Below are 24,198 nucleotides of genomic sequence, written 5' to 3'. Positions count from 1 at the left end.
CAACAGTAGACTGCAGCCAGCACCCACAAGGATGGCCACTACCTAGACCTGTTTTTCACTAAAAACTTCTCTCTCTCTCCGATTTCTCCATTTCCCCTTTTCCTCTCCCTGGCCATCACCTCATCTCATTTTCTCTCTCTCGCTTCTCTCCATCTCCATCTAGCCCTCGTTTTTACAGAAATCTGCGCTCTATTAACCTACCAGCTTTTTATTCCACTTTACGTTCCACCCTCTCCTCTCTCAGTTCTGCTTCAGACCCTGACAACCTGGTCAGGAACTACAACTCTGCCTTATCTTCCTCTCTTGATCTACATGCCCCGCTTTCTCTCTGCCGTCCTCGCCCTTCTAACCCCAGACCCTGGCTAAACTCCCACACACACAGGCTGCGTTCCTCCACTCGTTCCTCTGAACGCCTCTGGAGGAAATCTCATACGCTCGCAGACTTCATTCACTACAAATTTATGCTGTCCTGTTTCAACTCTGCCCTCTCTCAGGCTAAACAAACCTACTCACAATAATGGTCACTACCTAGATCTTGTTTTCACAAAAAAACTTTTCTCTCTCTGATTTCTCTCTCTGACCATCACCTCATCTCATTTTCTTTCTCTCACTTCACCCCTTCTCCACCTCTATCTGCCCCTTGTTTCTGCAGAGACCTGCGCTCTATTAACCTGCCAGCTTTTGATTCCACTTTACGCTCCTCCCTCTCCTCTCCTCTCTCCGCTCTGCTGTAGACATTGATAACCTTGTCAGGAACTACAACTTTGCCCTATCCTCCTCTCTTGATCTATATGCCCGCTTTCTCTCTGCCATTCTTGCCCTTCTAACCCCAGACCCTGGCTAAATTGACACGCACATGCTGCATTCCTGCACTGGTTCCTCTGAACGCCTCTGGTGGAAATCTGACTCTCTCGCAGACATTTTACACTACAAATGTATGCTATCCTGTTTCAACTCTGCCCTCTCAAGTTAAACAAACCTACTTTTCTTCACTAATCAACACGCACAAGTTTAATCCACGCCGACTCTTCTCTGTCTTTGACTTCCTACTCAGACCACACTCTGCTGCCGGTTCTTCTTCCTTCATCTGACCTCAGGCCTTTGCCGACAATTTCAAGGAAAAGGTGGAATCCATATGTCAGGACATCGCCTCTGTATCCTCCTCCCATCCTACACCTCTTCCTAACATTCCTCCTGCCTTTCTTGACTCTTTTTCCACTGTCACAGAGTCCAATGTGTCGTTGCTGATCTCCTCTTCTCCCTTTGCATCCTCTCCTCTTGACCCCATTTCCTCCCATCTCCTAAAACCTCTTGCTTCTACTATAAAACCTACACTGACGCACCTTTTTAACTCCTCCCTCTACTCTGGTACTTTTCCCTCCGTCTTCAAACATGCAACAGTTATAACATTACTCAAACAGCAAGCTTGACCCTACCTGTCTTTCTAACTATTGTCCTGTCTCCCTCCTGCCTTTTGCCTCTAAACTCCTTGAACGTGTTGTATTCTCTCTCTTACTCCATTTTCCCAACACCTATTATCTCCTAGCCCCCCTACAATCTGGCTTCCGCATTGCTCACTCCACTGAAATAGCCCTCACTAAAATAATTAATGACCTCCATGCTGCCAAAGACAGAGGTCATTACATTCTGCTCATATTACTCGACCTCTCTGCAGCCTTTGATACTGTGGACCACCCTCTTCTCCTTCACATTCTCCATACTCTTGGTATTCGTTACAAAGCTCTATTCTGGATCTCCTCTTACCTCTCAAATCATACTTTCAGTGTCTCTTTTACTAACACCTCCTCCTCTATCGATCTGTCTGTGGGAGTACCACAGGACTCTGTCCTGGGACCTCCTCTCTTTTCTCTTTACACACTCTCTCTAGGTGACCTAATCACATCTCTTGGGTTCAAATATCACCTCTATGCTGATGACACACAAATTAACTTTTCAACCCCTGACCTTACACCTGCTGTACAGATCAAAGTTTCTGAATGTCTCTCTGCTATATCATCCTGGATGGCCCTCTGCCGACTTAAACTAAACATGTCAAAAACAGAGCTCCTCATATTTCCTCCCAAACCTGGCCACATTACTGTTGGAAGTACTATCATTGACCCAGTAGCACAAACCACACTGCCTATGGGTCACATTCTCCTCTCACATTCAAAAGGTAGCTAAAACCTGTCGCTTTTTCCTCCGCAATATTACAAAGATATGCCCTTTCCTCTGTTGCTCGACTGCTAAAACTCTGACACGGGTCATCATTCTCTCCCGTCTAGATTACTAAAACAACTCCTTCCTGCCTCTCACCTGTCTCCCCTACAATCTATCCTTAACGCTGCTGCCAGAATCACTCTACTCTTTCCTAAATCTGTCTCTGCGTCTCCCCTGCTGAAATCCATCTCCTGGCTTCCTATCAAATCCTGTATCTCACACTCAATTCTTCTCCTCACTTTTAAAGCTTTACAATCTTCTGCTCCTCCTTACATCTCAGCCCTAATTTCTCCCTATACACGATCCCGACTCACACTCTGCCCAAGGATGTCTTCTCTCTACCATTTGTATCTAAAGCCCTCTCCCACCTTAAACCTTTTTCACTGACTGCCCCACACCTCTGGAATGACCTTCCACTCAATATCCAACTAGCACCCTCTCTATCTACCTTTAAGATCCACCTTAAAATACACCTGCTTAAGGAAACATATGAGAACTCCATGGCTGATACTTTACACCTTATACATAAATCTTTGCCCCTTGCAGACGCACTTACCAGAATGCCCTGCTACTGTCTCTGTACGTTCTTCCTACCAATTAGATTGTAAGCTCTTCGGAGCAGAGACTCCTTTTCCTAAATGTCACTTTTATGTCTGAAGCACTTATTCCAATTCTGTATTATTTGTTATTTATACGATTGTCGTGTATTACTGCTGTGAAGCACACACACACACACACTAAAAAAAAAAGTCATGGATGTTTTCATTGAACAAATATTTGTGCAGATAAGTAGTTTAATTCCTGCTGACCTTTTTAAGAAGAGTATTGGAGCCTTCCTTTAAAGTTTGGGTTTTGCGGCAGTGAAGAATTAGGATAACATTATTTGCAGAAATATACTGCATGTGGCTTTGCTGCAGCTGAATACCCAGCTGTTAAAATTATCTGTTTTAGACTACGGTTTTTACAGGTATTTTTATAGCATGTACAGTGAAGGGTATTTATACCACTTAAAAAAACCACAGTGATAATGTTATTTGAAGAAGTGTCTTGAGACCTTGATAACACACACAAATATATACAGCAGGGCCATGGACATACGGCGGGTTCCGTTCTAAGGGCCCGCTGTATAGTGAAAATCGGCAGAAAGCGGAACTGGCGATTTTCAGCTATGCGCATGCGCAACCCGGCATTTCCCCCCTTGTGCGTGCGGGACCTACGTTCTGCGCATGCACGCCGGCGGCAAAGCCTCGGAGGAGACATGGCGGCCCCCTTTTCGGTGCCGCCGTATCAGCGGATCGTCGAAAAGCGGGGCGCCGAGAAGCGGGGCCTGCTGTAAATCTGTTAACTACTCTGATGCTGGTCTATTAACTAGACATAATGATCACAAAAAATGGTTGCCAAATTAACCAAGGATACTTGTAAGAAACATTATATATTTGTCACTTTAATCTACAAGATCCGAGAGAAAAGTTGGCAGGCTTTTGAAAACTATAATCACTGGTGATGTCAAACTTCAGTAACAGAAACATAGACAAAGGCTACTTTTATTTTGTCTTTAAAAACAGATCGCGAAGCATGCTTCTGAGGGGACACAGTACTGTAGTAAGAACTTTAAAACTAATTTTAAGTTAAATTAATGAAATAGGCTGACATCAGGAGGATTTCTCACAAACGTGCGTTGACATCAGTAACAGGAACCTGTGAAATAGATTCATGTTTTACATGACTCTGTTGGAAACACCAAAGACAAACACCTATTTTTGAATCAGGCATTCACTGTATGGAAATTTTAGTAAAAATAAATTTGTTGTGCAATAGCATGTTCAGTTTTAGCTTCATAACAATATTTGCATGCATTCTATTATTTGTTTTCTTGACATGGGAACAGTTTACACTCCACTACTAGGTGTTATGGTAAACGTGTTATACAGTATAGAATCCTCCATACCCTATCTTGTTTATAGACCATACCCTCCAGGAAACCTTTTTTCAGGGCATACTGTACTGTATATTCTGTCATGCTATATAAAAGGTGCAAAAACCTTGATAAGCTTAACATTTTAAGTAGAAATGTTTAAAGTAGTGATGAAGTTTAAAAAGGAAGTTAAAAAAGAAGTGGAAAAGTGGACAACACCTACTGCTTCTGATTCCTGCATTTGATCTACGCTGGAAAGGAGGATATTATCTATCCCAGACTGATCATCTCAGTACTTAACGATTGCTGTGATGCCACCTTCACTAATTATATTTGCTGTGACCTCACTTCTTTTCAAATTATGCACTTCCTTCCACCAGCCTCCTTATGTCTCTAACTCTATTCATATATCTTCATCTCTCTTTTTTTCACCACTTCTCAGTTCACATGAACTCCTTTCTTATCTGCGCCCTCTGACAACCCACAGCTATACCCCCTGCACTAAAACACACCCCTACAAATCCTCCTCACACATTCTCTTTCTATCCACGCTTCTCCTCCTTGCTTCTGGGGATATCTCTCCCAATCCTGGTCCCTGCCTTATTTCTACTTGCTCTCGTCCTCGCCTCCCACATGCAACTTCTACTCCTTCTGGTGTCAACCCCTCCAACCTCATACCCATCCCCTGCCACCCTACCTCCTCTCTCCCTTTCTCCTGTGCCCTTTGGAATGCTCGCTCCCTTTCCAACAAGTTCCGCTCTGTGCATGACTTCTTTCTCTCTAACTATCTGCTTCTATTTGCTATAACGGAGACCTGGCTCACTCAGTCTGACTCTGCTCTGGAAGCTGCCCTCTCCTATGGTGGCCTTTGCTTCTCCCACACTCTGCACCCTGATGGCAGGGGTGGAGGCGTGGGGCTCCTGCTCTCCTCTCACTGCTGTTACCGAACCCTTCCTAGTCCTCCCTCTCTTGCTTTTCCCTCCTTTGATGTTCACACAGTCCAGATCTTCTCTCCTCTCTCTGTCCACGTGGCGGTCATCTATCGCCCACCTACCGCTACTCATCCCCCTTCTGCCTTTCTCTCTCATTTTAAATCCTGGCTCTCTTTCTCTCCTCAGACTCCCCTGTTCTCCTTGGGGACATCAATTGCCACATTGATGACACCTCTCTCCCTTGGGCTTCCCGCTTTCTCTCTCTAACCTCTTCTTTTGGCCTTCAACAGTGGACTGCAGCCAGCACCCACAAGGATGGCCACTACCTAGACCTGGTTTTCACTAAAAACTTCTCTCTCTCCGATTTCTCCATTTCCCCTTTTCCTCTCCCTGACCATCACCTCATCTCATTTTCTCTCTCTCGCTTCTCTCCATCTCCATCTAGCCCTCATTTTTGCAGAAATCTGCGCTCTATTAACCTACCAGCTTTTTATTCCACTTTACGTTCCTCCCGCTCCTCTCTCAGTTCTGCTTCAGACCCTGACAACCTGGTCAGTAACTACAACTCTACCTTATCTTCCTCTCTTGATCTACATGCCCCGCTTTCTCTCTGCCGTCTCGCCCTTCTAACCCCAGACCCTGGCTAAACTCCCACACACGCATGCTGCATTCCTCCACTCGTTCCTCTGAACGCCTCTGGAGGAAATCTCATACGCTCGCAGACTTCATTCACTACAAATTTATGCTGTCCTGTTTCAACTCTGCCCTCTCTCAGGCTAAACAAACCTACTTTTCATCACTAATCAACACACACAAGTATAACCCACGCTGACTCTTTTCTGTCTTTGGCTCTCTACTCAGACCACCCTCGGCTGCCTCCTATTCTTCCTCCATCTCACCTCAGGACTTTGCTGACTTTTTTAAGGAAAAGGTGGAATCCATACGTCAGAACATCCCATCTGTTGCCTACTCCCATCCCACACCGCTTCCCAACTCTCCTCCTGTCTTTCTTGACTCTTTTTCCGCTATCTCGGAGGTGGATGTGTCACTGCTGATCTCCTCTTCTCCCTCTACCACTTGCCCTCTTGATCCCATTCCCTCCCATCTCCTAAAACCTCTTGCTCCTTCTATAATCCCTATGCTCAGACAGATTTTTAACTCTTCCCTCTACTCTGGTACCTTTCCATCCTCCTTCAAGCATGCAACCGTTATACCATTACTAAAAAAACAGCAAGCTTGACCCTACCTGTCCTTCTAACTACCGACCTGTCTCCCTTCTGCCTTTTGCCTCCAAACTCCTTGAATGTCTTGTATTCTCTCGATTGCTACACTTTCTCAACGCCTATTCTCTACTAGACCCTCTACAATCTGGCTTCCGCACTGCTCACTCTACTGAAACAGCCCTCACTAAAATAACTGACGACCTACATGCTGCCAAAGACAGAGGTCATTACACTCTGCTCATATTACTCGACCTGTCTGCAGCATTTGACACTGTGGACCACCCTCTTCTCCTTCACATTCTCCATACTCTTGGTATTTGGAACAAAGCTCTATCCTGGATTTCCTCTTGCCTCTCCCATCGTACTTTCAGTGTCTCTTTTTCTAACACCTCCTCCTCTATCGATCTGTCTGTGGGGGTACCCCAGGGCTCTGTTCTGGGACCCCTTCTCTTTTTTCTCTTTACACACTCTCTAGGTGACCTAATCACATCTTTTGGGTTTAAATATCACCTCTATGCTGACGACACACAAATTTACCTTTCAAACCCTGACCTTACACCTGCTATACAGACCAAAGTTTCTGAATACCTCTCTGGAATATCATCCTGGATGGCCATCCGCCGACTGAAACTTAACATGTCAAAAACAGAGCTCTTTATACTTCCTCCCAAACCTGGCCCTACTACCTCCTTCCACATTACTATTGGAAATACGATCATTCACCCAGTAGCCCAAACACGCTGCCTAGAGGTTACACTTGATTCCTCTCTCTCATTCTCCTCTCATATTCAAAATGTTTCTAAAACTTGTGGCTTTTTCCTCCTTAATATCACAAAGATACGCCCTTTCCTCTGTTACTCGACTGCTAAAACTCTGACTCAGGCCCTCATTCCTGCCTCTCACCTGTCTCCTCTACAATCCTAAACGCTGCTGCCAGAATCACTCTACTCTTTCCTAAATCTGTCTCCGCGTCTACCCTCCTGAAATCCCTCTCTTGGCTTCCGATCAAATCTTGTATCTCACACTCAATTCTCCTACTCGCATTTAAAGCTTTACACTCTTCTGCCCCTCCTTACATCTCAGCCCTAATTTCTCGCTATGCACCATCCCGACTCTTGCGTTCTTCTCAAGGATGTCTTCTTTCTACCCCCTTTGTATCTAAAGCTCTCTCCCACCTTAAACCTTTCTCACTTTCTGCCCTGCACCTCTGGAATGCCCTTCCCCTCAATACCCGACTAGCCCCCTGCAGACGCACTTACTAGAATTCCCTTCTACTGTCTCTATATGTTCCCCTACCTACCAATTAGATTGTAAGCTCCTCGGGGCAGGGACTCCTCTTCCTTAATGTTACTTTTATGTCTGAAGCACTTATTCCCATAACCTGTTATATATATTATTTGTTAGTTATATGATTACACCATGTATTACTACTATGAAGCGCTATGTACATTTATGGCGCTACTGTATATAAATAATGACATACAATACAATGTTGTAATAGAAAAAAAAATCTACAATGAAAACATACATTTCTGAAATGTTTATTACAAGCTGAAAAGGCACCCAGATGGAATTAGATTTGACTTCTGGCTCTTGGCACGAAGAGAAAATATTTTCAACAGCAGGATAATATTACTTCTGCACATTAGACTGAGAAGGGGAGTTGAAATGAGGTACCAAGAAAAATCCAGTGTTTCAAATGCTTTGTAGGAGGATGGATTCCAGTCATTTTTTTCCTCAACCACATAGCAAGTGACTAATAGATAACCTAGTGCTAAACTTTAGGTTGGTAATGGTATGGTGGAGGAACCATACCAAAAGTATATAATACTGTATATACACAATCTTATACAATTCCCCTCATATATCTTTAACTTTTTAATTTTTCCCCAGAATGGTGTTGTACATAGGGACCTAAAGCTGGAAAACATCCTTCTTGATGAAAATGGTAACATTAAGGTACGCTATCTTTAATTTTTTCTGATCTGAATAATTTTGCCTAACATGGTGTTATATTAACATTTTCACTTTGCTTTATTTGATATCATGATACAGGATAACTATGTATACAAAAATAGAAAAATCTTCTGCATTCCAATTGATAGTTACAAAGTTCAATAACTTATCTGGCTGCTTCTCTCATCCCATGGTGACCCCTGCAATGGTTCAAATGGGTACTGTAGAAGATGTAGAAAAGGATTGGGTCAACGGACTTCAGAAATGATTTTGATTTTGCTATATACAGACGGTTCGGATGCTCAGAGGCAATAACTACTTGACAACATCCGTTGTGTCCATCCTTTTCCTTGTGTCTACAGGTTAACTACAGTATGTGCCAGAAGGTTCAAGTGCCAAATACGGAACCTTTTACAGCTTTTGTACTAATGTTCTTTGTACTTTGATATTGTATTGCAGCCATGTGTATACAATTGGTTTAACATGCACTGTTAATGTTACAGAATTATAAAGTGATAATTATATGTTCTGTAATATAACAATGGTCACACAACATTTTGGAAAACGAATCCCTCAATGCTGCTGCACCCTAATATATATCATATGAACTCCCTTTTCCCCTAAGTGTACCCAGGAATAAAATGAATAATACTGTATGCTGTAACCCTAGTGTATAAATATTAGAGGCAGTCCCACTGATAAAAAGGTTTTTAGGAAATTTAAAATGTTTTTCTTTTTAGTGGAAACCCTGTTAATCAAGGACTTCTTACTCATACCACAAGGACCAATTAGGAGTAGGAAAAATAGGAATGAGCACTTTGTGTTAAGCATGACTTTATATAAACAAAGTGACATACGTAAAAACGAATGGACGTGAAACCCTCTCAAGCAGCACTTCCCACAAATTATTTCCCATCGGGGGACCATGCGTCAGCTCTGGAGATATTTGCACCAGGTTTGACACACCAATAGAAAGCTGTGACGTCCTCTCCCGATGTTGCAGCTATTCTATTGACCACCATCCTGAGCCCTGACCCCACAGCCAGTTTACGTCCGTTTGGCACATATTATTAATTTTTTTCGGAGCGGGGAATTCGGAGGGTCCCCGGGCATCGAGGGGTTGGGGGGGGGGGGAAGGAGGAGAAAGTGAAAAGGAGGAGAATAGAATGCTAAAAAATAATTAGAGCCGTCTAATTTTGTGAAATATGTCATTCATCCATATTTAACTCCTTACATTTGTCACTGCATTGTTTTATTTGGGTACTTTTAGGAACAACTTTTACGATCCTTCAGGATTTTAGGTTATTTTGCCTTAGTCGGTCCTGTCCTACCGCACATTTTATACAAATCCAGTCCCTGTGAACATTGCCATGAAGATAACAGCAACTTCACTACAGGTCAGCTGACGTATTAAAAGAAGAGAGTTCAAGTGCCTACTGCAGTATATGCTAAATATTCTTTTGATCCCTTCCAGCTAAAACAATCTAGCAGAGTTTTCAAATAAACTGAACACGCCACGTTCTTCATTAACACGGAAAGCAGCATACAGTATTCACAGAATGGCTGACTATTTAAACAAAAAGAGGGTTACCATTGTCAGTATGCTGTTCTCACCATAACCACTGCTCCCCCCCCCCATTTATTTGCAAAGATATTTAAAGATCCTTATCTGCAGGCTAGGAAGGGCAGAAAATTATAGTTTGCTCACGTTCTGGTTAAACTGAAAGCAGAAAGTAACTTTGATAAACTATTGGGCGATGTCCCAGCTGTTCCTAGTACAGTTCCCAACAGACCACTATAAACAATGCCTCCAAGACAGGGCACTTCCACTGCAGGGAAGCTGGATACAGTGATTTTAATTTGTCCCCTGACATTAAAATATTGTCAAAGTAAACAGGCAATCTGTTGTATAACATAAACAGTAACAGGGCACCCAAGAAGATGTAGAAAGGGATAAGTGGAGTAATATCGTTTTGCACGTACACAGCAGAGCTTGTCTTCATTCATGAAGTGGCCTCTGGTAGCTTTTATATTTTACACTTTCCCATCCTTTCATTTCAATATAACTGCCCATTCATAAAAAGCCCTGCAGTACTTGCTAGTATGTTTATCCGTTACCTGACTGCATGTGATTAAACGCTTTGTGGATAACCCTCAGTTTTTTTTTTCCGGCAGCAGTGTCTATGATTTGTGTTGTCAGGTTTTCCAAGGCACAATAATACAACAAAACGGTGCTAGAAAATGAAATTCTAGTGCGATTGAGTTGGAATTATTATAGTGCAGTATTTATTTATAAAATGTTTTACCAGGAAGTAATACATTGAGAGTTACCTCTTGTTTTCAAGTATGTCCTGGGCATAGAGTTATGATAACAAATACATGGTTTGAAATACAGTTACATTAAGTTAGCACGGTTAAACATTTTAAGTGTAGCCATGGCTGGTTTCTGGCTACCATTCTGCCCTCACTGACATGCAAGTCCTGGTAAGAGCAGGCAGTGCCAGTACTAATCATGGGTTTTCTCCACACAGGCAGTCCCTTAAGTCAGGGACTTTTTTCTGCTGCTCCCCCCCGCCTGCGTTCTGAGCCCCCCTCCTTACCTCGCGTGGCGCCAAAAGATGCCGTGCCATTCTGCCCTCACTGACATGCAAGTCCTGGTAAGAGCAGGCAGTGCCAGTACTAATCATGGGTTTTCTCCACACAGGCAGTCCCTTAAGTCAGGGACTTTTTTCTGCTGCTCCCCCCCGCCTGCGTTCTGAGCCCCCCTCCTTACCTCGCGTGGCGCCAAAAGATGCCGTGGGGTCATGTGACGTCATGTCATGTGGCCCGCAGCATCATTTGATGCGTGTGACATCACGCCACATGACCACGCGGCGTCATTTGACGTCGCGTTGCCATGAACACAAGTGACACCGGAAGAGTCAAGGTAAGTTTTAGAGTTGCAAAGGCCTCACCTGATCCCCCCCCCGGCATTTAATTTAAATGCCTCTGGGAAGAGCGCGGGGCCTCTGCAACTGCCCGTGCCCCCCACTTTGCGCACCGCTGCATTAAGTGATAGGAGACGAGGTGTGACTAAGTCTGTGTTCCGCCCAATCCTGGGTTCAGACCTAGTACCTTCCCCCTACTGTACTTAAGGAGGTGGAACCCCAAATTCAGCAGTGTCTCACCTCTTCTCTCTCAACAGTAATCACGCAGGACTGTTGTGCACTGACAGTCCCTGATCCTCTGCCCTAAGGGGGAGAGTGAGTGATTATCTTTTCCCCTGGTCCTACTAGAGGGCTGGGGAAGAGCAGGGACTGCTGCGGGGGCCCTTGACCCTTGGTGAAGGTCCAGGGACCATCCCAAGTTTGGAGACCAGAACAGAGACTGTTTTGGGCAGAGGACTGCTGTGTGCTGTGAGTGTACAGGAATAAATATGTTCCAGTTGAATATACCTCCTGCCTGGTGTGTAATCTTACTGGGGGGAGAGGTAACAGTTTCTACCATAGATCACCTCCATACATCTGGAGCTTACAGCAGATGGAGGCGCTGTGTACCATGGAATAAAAGTCGGGTATATACCCCAGAAGCCTGTCCTGCAGTCCCAACAACCATTGGTGGACAACTCAGCCTCTTGTGAACCAACAGGTAGCACCATACACCTGGTAACAGGGGGATCTCCCAGCGGGTGGGGGAAACACTGTTACATTTGAAGATCAGCGACGGGACAGGCTTTCAGTGATGCAAGGCTGGAAGTTAACAGATATGCTTCCAAAATGGAAGGGGAGGCTAGGTGTAGTGTCAATTGAACTGCAGCCTACTCTGATCCATAGGGAGAGCTGTGTGTGACATAGAGGCTATTGCTGTTTGGAGTCACCCTGCGGTCTGACACATAGGGCGTCTGGAGAGGGGGTCCCGTTGCCGTGGGCCAGGATCACCTGAAGGAGACTATGGGGACAAGATCAGATGGGGTGGCGTAAGGTACTGACGGGATGGTGTCTTAGGTAGAGTGCCTGCTTCTCTGGTGCATATACTTCTCTGCTTGAAGAACCACAACAGTATCACTAGCCGTCGACACACCGTAAACCACAGTGCTCATAATGGACTGTAACCGAGTGCAGCGTATCAGATGGAGCTTTGCTAGCCTGGGGTATACCTACCCTTGGTAGACAGTAAAACCATGTGCTGTAAAGGCCTACAGAGAAAGGATTCTAGAAGAAAATAGTTCCTGACGATCCACGTGGACGAGGAACCGGAAGAGCACAGCAAATGAAAAGTGAGGACCAGACAATGATTCTGCTATTAAAAGTGAGGTTTATTCATATGATTCACACTACAGCATGGACAGGAGGTGGTACAATATCCCTCTTACGCGTTTCACTCTCTCAGCGCTTTATCAAAGAGTAAGAGAACGGATTCTAGCCAGAATTGTGTGGGACACGTGGTCCTGTATGTTGGTGCACTTGAAATGGTGGTTTTCCTTCCCGAGAACGCACCACGTGAAGTTTGCTGCGCAAGATGGCGTCTCCCACCAATTCTGAAGACCGCGTGTGCAGCCTGCAAAAAGGTTGCATGCTCAATTGTTGCAAGGGTCTGGACGAAAGCCAGAGCCGCGCCCAAGTAATGTGACTGGCTCAGAGAGGAACCAGAGTCATGCCCTGTCTGTGTGACCCTACTCTAATCTCCATCAGAGGGAGGGGACACTGTCTCAGCCAATGCCAAACGATTGTCTCAACTAAGGGAGAAGCCGGATGTTGTTGAACGCACCCTCCGTTCTTTGGAGCCTGCAAGGAAAGAAGAGCTGCTTACACAGTACTCTTGCTTTCGTGCTTCACACAAGTTCTGATCATGGCCAGTTCTTGTGAATTCTCACACTACCATCTACCAGGATGCCTCCTGGTAGTGAAGGTGGAAGAGCACAGTTACCTCAAGTCAATCTAGTTATTTTCAGCATTTTGCAGTGATGTGTGTAGTAGAGCTGACCCTAGCATATCCCTGACATCCAAAACCTATGCCAAACTAGGTGTACTTTACAGGAACAAATCCTCCCTAAGCCTGATGGTCAGAAAGCGTATTGCACAGCAGATGCTAATGCCAATTATAGACTATGGAGACACAGTATATGGCTCGGCACCTCAAACCCACCTTAGCAAACTTGACATCCTCTACAATTCAATTTGTCCTTTCGTTCTCCAATGCAACTACAACACACACCACTGCGAAATGCTCAAAGAACTAGATTGGTCGTCACTCGACTCTAGGCGCAAAGTTCACCTTTCCTGTCTTGCCTTCAAATACTTTCTGGGTAAGCTACCCATCTATCTGAACAAGCTCCTCACCCCTATCACATGCAGCACTTATCTGAGATCAGACTCCAAAAGACAGTTCATGGTCCCAAGGCTCAACAAAGTATCCGGCCGCTCCTCCTTCTCTTACCGTGCACCCCAAAACTGAAACAACCTACCGGAGACTCTCACATGCACCACCAGCTTAAGTTCTTTCAAAACTAAGGCTGTCTCACATTTTGTACCTGTTACATAAGCCTATAATATACATCTTCTCTAACTGTGCATGCAATGTATATATAATACTGTGTATATAATGTATACCCTGTTCATTTATGTAACTGTATTTGTAACCATGTTATTTGTCATATTAACTATGTCCGGGACATACTTGAAAACGAGAGGTAACTCTCAATGTTTTACTTCCTGGTAAAACATTTTTATAAATAAATAAATATACAGTTAGGTCCGGAAATAATTGGACACTGATACAAGTTTTGTTATTTTGGCTGTGTACAAAAATAAATTAAAGTTACAGTTAAATAATGAATATGGGCTTAAAGTGCAGTCTATCAGCTTTAATTTGAGGTTATTCACATCCAAATTGGAGGAAGGGTTTAGGAATTACATCTCTTTAATATGTAGCCCCCTCTTTTTCAAGGGACCAAAAGTAATTAGACAATTTACTCAAAAGCTGTTTCATGAACAGGTGTGGGCTATTCCTTTGTTATTTCATCATCAATTAAGCAGGTAAAAGGTGGCATTCACATTTGGAAGCTGTTGCTGTGAACCCACAACATGCAGTCAAAGGAGCACTCAATGCAAGTGAAACAAGGATTAGGAATGGTCAAATCAACAGTTTGGTACATTCTGAGAAAAAAAAGAACGCACTGGTGTCTGCAAAACAAAAAGGCCTGGACGTCCACGGAAGACAACAGTGGTGGATGATCGTATGATGCTTTCCATGGTAAAGAAAAACCCCTTCACAGCATCCAGCCAAGTGAAGAACACTCTCCAGGAGGTAGGCATATCATTATCCAATTCTACCATAGAGAAGACTTCATGAGAGCAAATACAGAGGGTTCACCACAAGATGCAAACCATTCATAAGCCTCAAGAATAGAAAGGCCAGATTAGACTTTGTTAAACGATATCTTAAAAAGCCAGTCCAGTTCTGGAACAGCATTCTTTGGACAGATGAAACTAAGATCAACCTGTACCAGAATGATGGGAAGAAAAAAGTATGGAGAACGCTTGGAACGGTTCATGATCCGAAGCATAACACATCATCTGTAAAACACGGTGGAGGCAGTGTGATCGCATGGGCATGCATGGCTTACAATGGCACTGGGTCACTAGTGTTTATTGATAATGTGACAAAAGACAGAAGCAGCCGGATGAATTCTGAAGTGTATAGGGATATAATGTCTGCTCAGATTCAGCCAAATTCAGCAAAGTTGATTGGACGACGCTTCACTTTACAAATGGACAATGACCCAAAACATACTGGGAAAGCAACCCAGGAGTTTTTTTAAGGCAAAGAAGTGGAATATTCTGCAATGGCCGAGTCAATCACCTGATCCCAACCCGATCGAGCATGCATTTCACTTGCTGAAGACAAAAATTAAGGCAGAAAGACCCACAAACAAACAACAACTGAAGACAGCTGCAGTAAAGGCCTGGCAAAGCATCACAAAGGAGAAACCCCAGCGTTTGGTGATGTCCATGCGTTCCAGACTTCAAGCAGTCATTGCCTGCAAAGGATTCTCGACAAAGTATTAAAAATGAACATTTTATTTATGATTGTGTTAATTTGTCCAATTACATTTGAGCCCCTGAAATAAGGGGACTGTGTATGAAAATGGTTGCAATTCCTAAACGTTTCATATGATATTTTTGTTCAACCCCTTGAATTAAAGCTGAAAGTCTGCACTTCTATTGCATCTTGGTTGTTTCATTTCAAATCCATTGTGGTGGCGTACAGAGCCAAAATTATGAAAATTGTGTCAGTGTCCAATTATTTACGGACCTAACTGTATATATTATATACTTTTTGTATTCTAAACTGTTCAAGTATACAGTGTGCAAAAAATTCCACTAGTAAGGCATACTTAATGGTTGGAATATCTTAAACCCCATTTGAGTCAGCTTTGGAGACCATGATCTCTGACCTGATCTTCCTCTTTGACCTGATGAGACCTAGCTCTCAGTTCTAATCAAACACATTCCACAATGTTAACCCTTTCAGTGCTGTTCTGTCATGAGGGTCAACTGAGCTAAAACGCACATTATATTACATAGTACTCTGCATTCTGAATTGTTCTATAATCCCTATTGCTCCTCAGTTCCTAATGCTTTTTTACTGACTTAGGTTGATGCAGGAGTGCCTTCCACCCCTTTCCCCCCCTTCACCATATATTCTAGTACTCTGCCTTCTTCCAGAAATCATTAAAAACAAAGTTGTCATTTTAATGTAATTTACAACTCAAGATGAATAATGCGTTCCTTGGTGATTAAACATTCACAGAAGCCTCACAATGGTTTTTGCCTATCAGAATTCTTTGCATGAAACACCGCATTTTTGTCATTTTTTAAAGCCTAACGTGGTAGAGATGAGGAGCCTAGCAGTAGGTTGTACTCTGAACTGTATGCATGCCAAAGATTTTTTGTTAGCAGTACAAAAATCACTCAAGGTCAAGCCAACCACTGTGACAAAGTGTTGGATAACAATTCTTGCTTATTTTACAAACAAAAGGTAAACATACACAAGTACTTTGTAATAATTAATCTTAATTGCATTTTTGAAATAACTACAAGCTATTACTTAGTTAAAATATTTGCTAAAGAATGTAAAAATACACCAGCTTCCTGTTTCAATAAATTCACTTTTCACCATTCGCTGTCAACTCATATTAGTTGATACTGTATTTTAAAAAACTCCACAGTTTGCTAAGCTTGCAAATGTTTCTTCCACTTCTAAGACTTTGCTCTTTTGTGAGTGTAAAATAAATGAGTACTTCAGTATGAGGTGATATTTTTTTTTAATTTGAACTGACATTGGATATTTTAGGACAAACTTTTGAGAGATTTGCGCTCTTCTTCCAGTCATACAATACTGATTTACAAAAGATTTCATGAGTTTAACATGGAATATGTAACCTAAAATCTATTGTTATTCCAGGTATTCCCCAATACTGAAGTACTCATTTACTGGGCACTGTCACAACTACACTAACATGGCTATTTCTACTTACTGTAATGCATGAGTTTAACACAGATGTAAAATCTGAGCTAACAATCTAATGGCAGATGTGTTGGACAAGGAATGGCAGACAAAATGGTAAATAAATGTATGAAAGGCATAGTGAGAAATGTGTAGAGTATGTAGGACCAACCATCCATTAATTAATTAATTAAATTCAAAATAGATTACACGGTAAACCTAGTGAACTTTCTGGGAACAGTAACACTAAAGAATCGAAAACTACACACCGTTGCCTCCATAGCACCAGCTTCCATTCCACATACAAAATGAGCGATCGTGAACAACCAGGCTAGAAGATATCACTGCATATAATCTGACCCAAGACCAGAACATACACCTCACAACCCTGACTGAATCATTCGGACAGAAGAGACACAAGCCAAAGACTATTACCAAAACAGTCATATGTTAAACTCATGCAATCTTTTGTAAATTAGTATCTTTCCACCTGAGGAAGAGCAACAAAATATAAATCGTTGGTCCAAATGAAAAAGATATCGCCTAATACTGAAGTACTCACAATCATAACTGGAGTAACACAGCTACTTCTATTTAATTCTCTTTTGTAAGGAAACATTAGTAATGGGTGCATGGAAGTGGAGACATGTATACTGATGTAACTGTTCCACCTGGCCATTATGAAGTAAGCGATATTCTCAGTTAATTTGTGACATATCTTCTTACCACAGGAGGCATTGGCATTTCAGCGAGAAGATAAATGCAACACCACCGTATCGTCTAAATAGTGGTCAAATTTTAGCAACATTTTAGTCCTAGCGAGAGACCTTGATCATGATTGAAATTCAACCATGGTAATTGACCACACAATGTTGAAGATATTGGGATGACACTACGAATTCCATTATAATACCATACATTTTTTCTTTCTATATTTGAAGCTGTGTTGGCCTTTAACTTCTTTTGCAATATATTTTTCTGAGGTGTAACGAGATGGCAAAACGCCCTGCTCATTGCATAACAGCAGGTTTTGTCCACATACAGTGCCATCACATAAAATCAACTAATAATGAAGTAAGATTCTTATACAGCTGAAGCTTACCATATTTTTATGCAAATTTGGGAAAACTATTTGTGTGGCTATTTATTCACCAGCTAGCCATTAAAAGTAAAAAAAAAATTGACTATATGCTCAATAAATGTTGACTTGTTTTGCTTTGCTTACAATCAGGTAATTAAGTAATATATACTTTTGAAATTACTTGTTGAATTGGGGGGGAGGGGGGGTTGAGGGGCAAAATGGGGAGAAATTATGCATTTTTTAATTAAAATGACTGTAGTCCAAATGGGAGTTTGGGAGAGGAAAGGGAGGCAGTTGTCCCCTCTCACTCCTGTAGGATCGCCTTTGGACAGTCTGACCATATACACTTCCTTCTCAGAATAAGTTTGACAATTGTAGAACCAGAAATAACAAGATGGTGTTTCACATATGTATACTTTTCAAAATGTTAAAGGAAATAAAAATATCACCTATGAGCACATTCACATGACTCAGACAGATGTGCAACTCAGCTTTTCCCCATTATCTCTTGGCATAAAGTACTTCCACTGTAGCTAGGAATTCTGGGAAATTACATGCAGATTGAAGTGTCACCTTTTGTTTCTTATCCACTTTAACATGGACCCCTATAAGCTTATGCCTGCCATATTACACCGCTTTTCAGCACAGCCTGGGTTAAACAAGTGCATAGCCAGTAACACCTACTCACACAGCTGTTTCAAGCTTTCGGGTCTCATCAGTGTGAGGATGGTTATTCTGTAGTTGCAATGTGAGGCTGGTATAGGTTTCAACCACACATATGTTGGGAATTTAACATAGGTAATACGTTTTGTTTTAATCCATTTTTTGTTGAGGAAATGGGTATGCTATTTAAATAGTCCATTGGCAAAAGTTTATCAGAACGAGTAAAGTTTGTTAAAAAATGTCTAATTTCGTCTGAACTTTTTAGTTTCAAATTTTGTATGAAAATTTGCGTTAGACATAGGCAGAGCGAATTTGAGAAAGTTCCAACAGTAACTTTCAATTGTGAGATCTTTTTGTTTCTTGGAAAATAGACCTTCAGTCTATGCTTCTCATACAGAAAGTCAGAAGAGTTAGGGATAGGGAATCATTTCTAGAAAGTAACCGGAACTTATTAATGTTAAAGGAAGAAAGTATTTAAGTACAGCTCAACCCCGTTATAGCGTGATCCGCTACAACGTGGAACCGCTTATAACGCGGTCTGAGTGTGGCTCCAGATTTGAAAACATCTCCAATTTTTTTTCTTTTAGCGAAATGGCCGCCGCGCAAGGACTTAGCCGACATTTGCAGCTCTCTCCTCTCTGCAGCTCTCTCCTCTATGCAGCTTTCTCCTCTGCAGCTCTCTCCTCTCTGCAGCTCTCTTATTTTATTTATTTTATAATTGATAAATTATTACTATTATTATTACAGTACTGTGCAGTTGAAGTTAAGTTTGATAATAGAGTCAATGACATCACACCAATCCTATTTTGTAGCAGGTAAATAATCGCTACTAGTGTATGAAGGGTCATGGGTTCGATTGCTGCATGATATGCGGAAATTATTAGTGTAAGGGGGAGGTGTGCGTGTGTGTGTGTGTGTGTGTGTGTGTGCGTGTGTGTGTCTGTCGGTGTCCGTTAGCAATAAAGCATTGAATGTTATTTAAAAAAAAAAAGAAAAACTTTGGAGATGTGCAATGCGCACGTGGATGCAGCCTGGCGAAGAAGGGAGAGAGGAGAAAGCTGCAGGTGCCAGGTAAGCCCTCGCACAGCAGCCATTTCGCAATCCTGGTTATAACGCGGTCTCATTATGTGGACCCCGAGCACTGCGTTATAACAGGATTCAGCTGTAATATCATTGTTTATATAAAATCCAATTATTTCATTTAGTAAATTAAGACCACATTAAAAATTTGTCAGAAAAGTTGTCAAATCCACATCCATACACTGATTTATTGTGCAGCTCTATGGAGGAGGAAAATCCCATGAACAGGCATTGAGGTGTGAATATACATTCACAGTACAATGGAAGGCAAGATGCATGTAATTGTCAAGCTGGAAGACTCACACAAGTATGTCACAGCCTGCAGTTAATATTAGTCATTTTTATGATGATAGCTTCCTTTACCTGTCATATTGAATATGAAGGGGTCTTGCAGATAAACTGAGTTCTTTAATATCAACATTGAAAACATTTGGATCTGCTACTAAGTTTCTAAAGAAAGCATGACCTACCTTCCAAAAAGAGGCATATATAAAAATGTAAGTATTTATTTTCAACTCCTTTAAAATGTCCCCCCCCCCCCTTTAAAAAACAGTATTGGTGCTTGTTAAGTGCCAAGGCCATGAAGTAATCTCAAATTCTATTAATCTCGGTTCTGGGGGTCTGACAGCTTTAATGGGAAAAGCTGATAAACATCAGTCTGTGAGGATGGGAGTGGACTGTAATGTAAATAATGTTTTCCTGAATGGCTATAATGAAAACATGGCTGCTGAATCTACTTGCTCCTTCATGAGAAAACAAATAGATCATGTTTTTCAATTCATTTTCATACATTCCATGCCATTAAGATATGTGTTTTCCTAAGAAAAACATAAGGTGCAATTTCAGCCAAAACGCATACAGAACTATGAGCCAGAAGAAAGGTCAGGGACAAGCATAGAATCCTTAGCATTGGAAATGGTCCATTCTTTCTCTCTTGATTGACAGGGCACACTTCTCAAGGCTTAAAACCAACTTCCTGCAAACCAATCGGGGTAAATTGATAAGAATGAGGAATTCAGGCCAATTAAAGGCAATCCAAGCCTGAGAATAAGGTTTCAGAATAGGCAGTTGTGCCGTGGCAAGGTTTTTTTTTTTTTTTCTTCTTCTTTTGTAATCTGCATTCCTCAAACACAATCAAAATCTCACAATGAGATACTTCAATATTGCTTTATCTAGTCATAATTGAGTGACTATGCACTATTGAGGTTTTTCGGTGTCAGGAGAAAACAATATGTAAGAAACTGGAAGTTTGTTTAAATGTTTGCAAACAAGCTAAAATGCTACATATTAGCCTTGCACTAAAGCAACTTTAGACTGTTTTCAGAACAACTGATAGGAATATATGCAAATTCAGGTACATGCTAAACAATGTATTTTTTTAATTATTATTATTACCTCATTAGCTGTTTTAATCCACCCACACTCCTCTTGTAATAATATTGAAAAGTACCGTAATGACTTTGAAGATCCCAGTATGCAAATCGAATCCCTTTAGGGTTAATGCTAATGCATACTGTATTATGATCTCTTGGTTGATGTACATTTAAAACCTGCGTGGAGATTGATGATCTGCTTTGGAATAGACTAGTTGAATGTAAGTGGACACTAATCTTTAAATCTTTACCTTGCAGATTGCAGACTTTGGTCTTTCAAACCTTTACCAAAAAGACAAGTTTCTGCAGACATTCTGTGGCAGCCCACTTTATGCATCCCCAGAAATTGTGAATGGGAGGCCTTATCGAGGCCCAGAGGTATGTTTAAAAGAGAAAAGAAAGTAGATAACCTGTTTACAATCCATACAAAAATTAACTAATTAATGAACATAGTAATGATTAATTCATGGAGATCTTCTGGAACAACCGATATATTGTTTCCGATTATTATCAAGCCTTCTTTTTCTTTTACACTTCATCGTAATCTGCAGGTGTATTCGTATGAGTTAGAGGAGGGGTGCAACCTTCCTGCGCTGTGCCTAGGGTTTCCAGGTGGCGTGTCCAAAAATACTGGCCTAAATGGTGAAAGGTGCGACGCGCGCGAGAATAGTTGGTGGGGAAGAATGTTATTTATAAATTACCTGATTGTTACGTCATCTTTTCTAAGTTTCACTTCAAGTATTCACCAATTTGCAGCACTTTATATTCTGTGTCGTAAAAAATCTGCAGAGGAGTCTTGGGAGGGAGCGCCCTTCCGAGGATTTGTTTAAGGAAATAGAATATGAAACAGTGCAAATTGGTGCATGCTTTGAGTGAAATTAGAACAAATTACGTAATGGTCAGATCATTTATAAATAACTGACCTGCAGTCATACTGTACATGGCGAGCAATACTAATCTTAATGCTCCTCCCACAAATTCCAAGATTATTGCACCCATCCTCATCCTCTCTCTCTCCCCTTATCCTCTCACCTTCCCACCCTTTTGTCCTCTCACCCCTCCCCATCCTCTCTCACCCCCTATCCTCATCCCCTCCCCTCATCCTCTCACGCCCGACGCCTCCCTACATCCTCTCTCATCCCCCCTCTCTTCATCCTCTCTCATCCCCCCTCCCTTCACCCTCTCTCATCCCCCTCCCTTCACCCTCTCTCATCCCCCTCCCTTCACCCTCTCTCATCCCCCTCCCTTCACCCTCTCTCATCCCCCCTCCCTTCACCCTCTCATCCCCCCTCCCTTCACCCTCTCTCATCCCCACTCCCTTCACCCTCTCTCATCCCCCCTCCCTTGTCCCACCCTCCCTCCCTGTCCTTATCACCCCCACGCCATTCATCCTCTCACCCCCCTTCACTGTCATTATCACCCCCACAGAACAGCCAGAGAAAACACACACGCACAAAACAGTGCAAGTACAAATATATACACACACACACACGGACAAAACAGAACAAATAGACAGAGGCAGGCAGACAGGACACACAGCATCACCTCTCTCTGCTCCATGCTTTTGTTCCGCTCTTTGGCACTACCCCTAAACCAAATACTGGGCTGTCCGGTTCAATACCAGACACCTGGCAACCCTAGCGGCGCCCCCCTGCCTGCTCTCCCCATGTGTCGCGCTGCCCTTGCCTTTAATGCGGCATCAGTGACGTCACATGACCCCGCTGTGTCATTTGACGCCACGTTGCCATGGCGACATTTGGCCTGAAGCCGGTTCAATTCAGGTAAGTGAGTTACAGAGGCCTCGCGCTGAAGAGCGGGGGCCTCTGTAACCGCCGTGCACCCCCACCCCCAAAAAAAATCTTGCGCAACCCCTGAGTTAGAGCAGTGTTTTTATTTTTTTTAACTTTTGTTTTGGTTAAGGAACCCAATAATTATATTGTGAAATTCTGAGGAACCCCAACCTTTTCTAATAGTGTATCTGAGATCAGATGCACTGTAAATTGTTCTGTAGAGTATGTGGTACAATTTTCAAATGTAAAACATACTGGACACCTAATTGTGGTCTGCCGTGCAGTTGGCTCAGGGGCTTACAACAATTTTGGCCAAAAATGTTAAACTAAAAGACCATTTTACTTGATATTTATACATATATATTTAGGCACTGTACCGTGTATGAGTTTCACTGGATGTGCTAAAAACTGAGCTCTGTCTGTGTTTTATGTTCTGTCTCTGATTTTAAATACAATTTTCAAATGACCTGAAAACTGCAGGGAACGCTTTTATGGATGCATTGGGAACCCAGGGGTTCCTAGAAACCCCTGTTGAAAAACACTGGGGTAGAGGCTGTCAACTGCAGAAATTGAGAAAGTTCCAACCTTGGCTGTGGCTATGCATTTTTATTTCTGAAAAAAAAACCTTCTGTTTTTAAGTGCTTTCCTCTCACAATAGGCTGCAGAATTATATACATTTGCTCTAATGCTGTTTAATCAACTGTAGGGTCAGTTTTAGCATTTCCATAGTTGTGCAAAATATTAAATTGATGAGCAGTAAATTCATGAGAGCAAACAGTAGAACCTGGTTTAAAAAAAAAATGAATACCTTTTGCAAATAACATGAATACTCATATTACCTGCATTTATTCATTGGAATTTGTACAGTATGTTTTAGGAACATTTATATGATATTGTCAAGTTGCCTTCATGCCAGCCCTGTCACTATACGATCTCAGGAAAACATCAAATGACAGACTATTCATGTGAATCAGTTTCACTAGTTTAGATGTACTGTATACAATTTTGTTTTTACTATGACAAAGCTGTTACTTTTCACCAACTGTAGTCATGAATCCCATAATGAAATAGTTGTGCAGTATCAGGGCATACATCAGGGGTGCGCAAACCTTTTTCTTTGCCCCCCCCCCCCAACGTTCTCTACAGCATCGGCTGCATCATTTGACGTCACAATGGCATGTGATCGCGTTGCCATGGCAACAGCCTGCCATTTGACCCTGCAGCATCATTTGTTGCTGCGTTGTCCTGGTGATGCGTAGCCAGAAGCTGCCGGAGGGCAGGTAAGAGGCAGTTACAGAGGCCTCGCACGCTCCCCCGGCATCTTATTTAAATGTTGTGGGAAGTGCACGGGGCCTCTGTAAGCACCGCGCGCCCCCCACTTTGCGCACCCCTGCGATATATCATGTAAATGACATTATAGAAGCCAAAGTTGTCTTTTTTTTTTTACCTTGAATTTCAAGGACGAAAACAATAGCAAA

General features: G+C 42.3%; 1 protein-coding gene across 1 annotated transcript in view; it reads left to right on the top strand.

The window, feature by feature from the left end:
- The window catches only part of NUAK1 (NUAK family kinase 1), a 127,259-nt gene that overhangs the window by 89,709 nt on the left and 13,352 nt on the right, over positions 1-24,198 (top strand). The window contains exons 4-5 of the mRNA XM_075600527.1: positions 8,184-8,249; positions 21,189-21,308. Coding sequence (XP_075456642.1) covers positions 8,184-8,249; positions 21,189-21,308 — 186 coding nt within the window. The remainder of the gene's footprint in view (positions 1-8,183; positions 8,250-21,188; positions 21,309-24,198) is intronic.

This window comes from Ascaphus truei, chromosome 5, assembly GCF_040206685.1.
Source record: "Ascaphus truei isolate aAscTru1 chromosome 5, aAscTru1.hap1, whole genome shotgun sequence".
Lineage (NCBI taxonomy): Eukaryota > Metazoa > Chordata > Amphibia > Anura > Ascaphidae > Ascaphus > Ascaphus truei.
This window is presented reverse-complemented; position numbering and strand designations above follow the sequence as displayed.